The sequence below is a fragment of the Euphorbia lathyris genome, chromosome 2 (assembly GCF_963576675.1).
Source record: "Euphorbia lathyris chromosome 2, ddEupLath1.1, whole genome shotgun sequence".
Classification (NCBI taxonomy): Eukaryota; Viridiplantae; Streptophyta; class Magnoliopsida; order Malpighiales; family Euphorbiaceae; genus Euphorbia; species Euphorbia lathyris.
Window position 1 is genome coordinate 76666932 of NC_088911.1, and position 5698 is coordinate 76672629.

Below are 5698 nucleotides of genomic sequence, written 5' to 3' on the forward strand. Positions count from 1 at the left end.
TTATTTTAACCAGTGTTCAAAATATTGTGGATATTTAATTACTTTTAGTTTTCATATATTACATGAGCAATGAAATTTAAGAGTTATGAAATGGTTGATGAAAAAACAAATATAAGGTTTTAATGGGTAAGAAAATTAATTAATTGTATTATAATAAATAAGAAAATAGAACTAAATAAAAAGATAACATATAAAGTTAATAGAAAAAGAATATAATATGGTTAATTTAATTGTAATGTTTAGCTTAAATTGGATATATTTTGTAAACGTTAAGCTTAAATTCGTATTATTTTGTAAACGTTAAGTCTATATTAGTGCTATTTTGTACACGAGGCCTAAATTGATGCTATATTGTAAACGTTAAGCATAAATTGATATTATTTTATAAACGTTAAGCCTATGTTGGCGCTATTTTGAACGTTGAGCTTAAATTGGTACTTTTCCAAAAACGTTAGGCCTATTTTGGTACATTATCCCAAAAAAAAATTAAAGAGAAAGAGGGTGAATGAAATCGAAGGGAGGAGAGAGAGAGCAAATGAAATCAAAGAGAGAAAGAGAGTGAATGAGATGGTAGCAAGAAGTAAGGTAATTTTGTCTTTTTAGGTTAATTGAGGGTAAAGTGGGTCCTAATATTTGTGTAAAAATGGTCAAATCTACGTTGACCGATTAGTGACTGGGTAAATGCATTAAATTGTCCAGTCACCAATACTTGAGGTATATTTTTGAAATAAAATGTAATTTAGGTAATAAAGTGTGAAATGGGGGTAGGTACCATTGGTGTAATTTACTCTATAAAATATTAAAATAAATATAAGTAAAATTAAATTCTGAAATTTGTATACGTTAGATGGCCTGTTTTAAGAAAAGGTAGTCCCTTAAAAAGAAAATGTAAGTAGTTGTTCGATTATTTCCCTCCACAAGTAGGTGTAGTGTGTCATCTTCTCCAATCGAGAGAAAGAGAAAATGGCATCCTCTATTTCTCATCTTTCCGCTATCCCACAACGCCTCTCTTCAACTTCTGTTGCCTCTTCTCGTCACAGTCAGTTATTCTCTTACTTGCTTTCAATTATATTTTCTTTTGGAATTCAGAGATACGATTGCTTCTGTAATTGCTTTCCTGTCCAACATGTAGCCAAGCCCGTGGGAATTCGTGTAAGATCAACTTCGGAAAATGAGAGCTCTACTTCATTGGATTCAGTTAAGGATAAGGTTCTATTTTACATGTATTTTTTTTTTTTTTCAGAAATCAAAGCAAAAGCACATTCAACCAAAGATTCAATACAATTTGAGACTTCTTCTCACCTTAAACATTCCTCTAGGATCAATGCTAACTTAGGCAAAAGAATGTGTGCCTCGGTTTTTCTCCTTACTTCATTGCAAATTTGAAGAATCTAACTAAAGGAATGACCTAGATTAGCCTGCTTGTTGTTTTAGGCTACTGTTTTTTTACTCTTGCTTTTCGTTTTGTTACTTGCTGTTACTCTCTAGTAAATACCATTTGCATGTAACCATCAGATACCCAAACTATTTTTGATGCAGCTCCTTGGTTTTCTGGTTTAATCTTGAAGGATATTAGTCATTCCTTTAAGTTTGAAAGCTTGCATCCGCTTTACTGTTGACTTTTCATGGTCAAGCTTGAGATGGTTGCAAACTTTACAGAAATTAACATGGGTCTTAAGTTGATAATTTGCATTTTGGTACTCATGGAGCCACTAGCATGATCTTTTCACCAATAAGACTTCGAATTTTGTCTAGGAAGTAAGTAATAGTTCTTACATTCCATGACGATGAACTGGTTGTTCGTTTCCGCATAAATCGCATGCCAAAAGGAATTTCCAGATTATTTCTCTGAATAACATAAGCAACAGATTACCATATGCTCACAGCTATGCTCTGTTCCCTGATTTATGTGGCATTGTCTTCACTTGTTCATATATTAGAAATTAGAAATTGCATCCATAGAAATACTATGAATATTTTGTTTCAGAGATTGTTTTTTGTTTACCATGCCAGATACCACCTAATCACACAAGTCTAGTGCTCTTTGATTGATTCATTCTTAACAATGATCTAAACTATATGCAGGAATCTCAAGCACCAACATCAAGGCGATGGTGTATTACTTGCCTATGTTCGAGTATATCACTGATTAGTAATGTTGGAACTTCCATGTTCATCCCAAAGGCTATAGCATCGGATGGAAGAGAAAGAGCTGTCTGTAGGAATTGTATGGGCAGTGGCGCTATCATTTGTAAGCAATATTTACCTTTTATTTATTTATTTTATTTTGCTATGCTAGCCTAATCTTAGGATTTTCCAGGCATGTTTCCCTTTGCATTTTTACAATCTATAAAATTATGTTCTCCCTTGGGGCATGAACATTTATACACGTTTATAAAAGGATTTTTGTAAAATAGGATTTCTGTACAGCTCAGCTTATGAGGACCTATATATTTTAGCAAATTTCATCTGTTTATTCCATATTCATCTAGCACTCTACAATAGAGATATCTAGGTCGTATATATTAGATATACATGACAATAGACTTTTTTTTCCTCTCTTAATATTTCTGTAAGACACACAGTTACTAGCAGAATGAATTCTTAACAAAAAAAAAAGGGAATTTCTATCTAACCTTGTTGAATTTGAGATTCAACTCAACAACAACAACAACAAAGCCTTAGTCCCGAAATGATTCGGGGTCGGCTAACATGAACCATCATATAAAACCGTGAAATCAAGTCGTGTCAGCGACACAAATTCGCTTCCTCCACTCCGTCCTATCCACTACCATATTTTCCTCAATTCCCAGCAAACACATATCACTCTCGATCACCCTCCTCCAAGTTTGCTTAGGTCTTCCCCTACCCCTCACCACTGCATCCCTTTGCCACTATTCGGTTCTCCTAACCGGCGCATCAAGCGCTTTACGTCTCACATGGCCAAACCACCTTAGTCGGTTTTCTCTTATTTTATTCTCAATAGATGTGACCCCTACTTTTGTCCTAATTATTTCATTACTCACCCGATCCTTTCTCGTATGACCACACTCCGTACCATATAACAATGCTGGTCTAATTGCCGTCCGGTAGAATTTTCCCTTCAATCTATTAGGCATGCCAGGGTCACAAAGGAAACCCGTAGCACTCTTCCACTTCGACCGACCTGCTTTAATCCTATGAGCAACATCGCCATCTACTTCTCCATCCGTTTGGATAATAGATCCTAAATACCGGAAACAATCCGAGACCTGAACAACTCTCCCATCTAGGGTGATTGTCCCTGCCTCCCTACTCCTATGACCGCTAAACTTACACTCCAAATATTCTGTCTTACTTCGGCTCAACTTAAAGCCTCTAGATTCTAGAGTTTGTCTCCATAGTTGCAACTTCCTCTCCACTCCTTCTTTCGTCTCATCAACCAACACAATATCAAGTGAACTAATATTAATGCTAATGTTGTTCGGTTGAACTTTCTATCGATTTCTTCTATCTATGTGATTTAGGGCCGTATTGAACATTATCAGCCATCCAAGTCATATTAAATTACCTTTTTATTCCTTATTACTTTTGCAAATTTCATCTTTCTTTCTTGCTATCTTCAATTGGTCCCTGTCCACCTGCCTACAGATGCACTTTGAGAATATCACTCTTTAAGTTTCATCCTTTAAAATGTTTCATAAGCTTATGGTTTTTCTCTCTATATAGGTGACATGTGTGGCGGTACAGGAAAATGGAAGGCTCTCAATAGAAAACGTGCTAAAGATGTTTATGAGTTCACAGAATGCCCTAATTGTTATGGTACTTATTTCCTTTATCTTGATATAATGCTAAAAGACTAGAATTAGAACTGTATTTGTATTTCTTTCTGTTGTTATTCTCTGTTTGTCCATTTCCTTTGCTTTTGGCTGAAAATTTTGGACTTTTTCTCAACAAGCCATTCTATGACATGAATCATTTATGAAATTGATTATTATCATGTATAATCCTTTGAGTATTCGGTATTCCCATACGTTACAAAATATATGTCTTTTAGGTATGGTGCTGAAATAGTACTAATTTTAAGGATTTTTTTTTCCTTTGTCTTGCTGTAGTAAAGATAGAAACATTTTCATGCTAATCCAATGTGAGTTGTGAAAGTAGTACAACCTTGAATATGGGGGAACAAGAGTCTTCTAGATTCTGAATGATTTTCTGAAAATTGGAAAAAAAGTTAGGAATGGGCTTTCTTTTTCTGATATAAAATAATTTGAAGATGTAATCTGCTATCAGAAGCATGAGTTTAGGATGTGCTATGTAAGATTCTGATTTCATAAGGCTGTTTATCAATAGGTCATATGATGGGTTGATATTGAAAAGTAAAACCAGGTTAGAGAGAGGATATCCCGGTTGACGAGACTTCTTGAGAAGCTACAGACTTTACTCAAGAATTCTGGGCCCACAAATAAACTGAAATAATAGAAAGATGTGATAACCACGTCCAGAATACATTCTAAATTCGCATTTCAATGCAAAAATGGTGTCAGTATATTGTATTTACTTGAAATATCCCTTACCGATCTATCGTATTGTTGATATTTGAATTTGTGCAGTATGTAATTTCTAGTGTTTGGTTGAGCAGGTCGGGGGAAGCTTGTTTGCCCAGTTTGTTTAGGCACTGGTTTACCAAATAACAAAGGTCTTCTAAGGAGGCCTGATGCACGCCAATTACTTGATAAGATGTATAATGGTCGGCTATTGCCTGGGTCTTGATCAGTAAGTCTTAATCCTTGGTCGATATTTGTTTGTTATATAGTTTTATACTCACAACATTTTTATTTGAAGGCTGATCAATCCAGCAATGAAGTAGCAAAATCAAAATTATAAGTTTCACCCTGAGAGCCCTCTATTTCATGCAGGAAATGTTTGAAAATGTTGCAGCTGTGGAGTTTTGATCCTAAGATTATGCTAAAAGATGAATGAGGAAATTTTGGTTTTAAGAGTTTACACTTTTTAGGAACATTTCGAAAACAAAAATCCTTAGAAACTTTTACAGAATGTTTCAGGTCATGTTGTAATCTGAAGAAGTTGAAAACTCGTTTCTTCCCTTATTGAAAGTTCCAAGTCATATACAGAAATGAACTGATTGTGTTGTATATATTAGAGTATTAAGATGGGTTGAAATGGTTTGTATTTTGAATTAATATAAAGATAGATAGGTTTAATATGTGACATTCTGCTGCAGTGGGCAGAGAATACCTTATTACTGGAATGAAGATTCAAATAATAACAATGTCTGTCTGTGTTATGCAGTACATAATATATATAATTTTATTTTCATTGTGATTTGGTGATGATAACATGCCCACTAAAATAGCATGACATGTGGACTAGTAGGAAGACATGCTAATTTCAAAGAGCTGCCTTCCTGAGATGCATGTCTTACAGTTGGTATATGTCAAGTTTGGATGGTCCCACCAAAAGATATGTTCCTTTTCATATCCTTATACCTGTCCGTAACGTCAGTTACGGTATAGAAACCGACATCTCCCCAAACTGTCCCCATATCTTATAAATAGAATAAGATGATTGCCTAATTGAGGTATCTCACCACAAAAGCTAGGGTATAGAAATCGACGTCTCCCCAAACTGCCCCCAACATCTTATAAATAGAACAAGATGATTGCGCAACGGAAGTATCTCATCACAACAGCCTAGA

At 34.8% G+C, this 5698-nt stretch overlaps 1 protein-coding gene across 3 annotated transcripts; it reads left to right on the forward strand.

The window, feature by feature from the left end:
• Positions 1-878: 878 nt before the first annotated feature.
• LOC136218651 (protein PHOTOSYSTEM I ASSEMBLY 2, chloroplastic) lies at positions 879-5211 on the forward strand. 3 transcript variants are annotated; one of them, XM_066005670.1, is made up of 6 exons: positions 879-1039; positions 1133-1209; positions 2086-2251; positions 3709-3801; positions 4622-4755; positions 4825-5211. In XM_066005670.1, the coding sequence occupies exons 1-5, from the start codon at positions 964-966 to the stop codon at positions 4750-4752; spliced, it is 543 nt and encodes a 180-aa protein (XP_065861742.1). In that variant the 5' UTR covers positions 879-963; the 3' UTR covers positions 4753-4755; positions 4825-5211. The 3 variants fall into 3 exon arrangements, with proteins under 3 accessions (XP_065861742.1, XP_065861741.1, XP_065861743.1); XM_066005669.1 differs by having other exon boundaries at positions 4899-5211; XM_066005671.1 differs by having other exon boundaries at positions 1133-1197; positions 4899-5211.
• Positions 5212-5698: the final 487 nt, after the last annotated feature.

Bases quoted from the DNA above. Each gene is read 5' to 3' on its own strand.
- LOC136218651 (XM_066005670.1), top strand. From the start codon at position 964: ATGGCATCCTCTATTTCTCATCTTTCCGCTATCCCACAACGCCTCTCT. The intron at 1,210-2,085 runs GTTCTATTTTAC...AACTATATGCAG, and splicing joins TGGATTCAGTTAAGGATAAG to GAATCTCAAGCACCAACATC. The intron at 3,802-4,621 runs GTACTTATTTCC...TTGGTTGAGCAG, and splicing joins AGAATGCCCTAATTGTTATG to GTCGGGGGAAGCTTGTTTGC.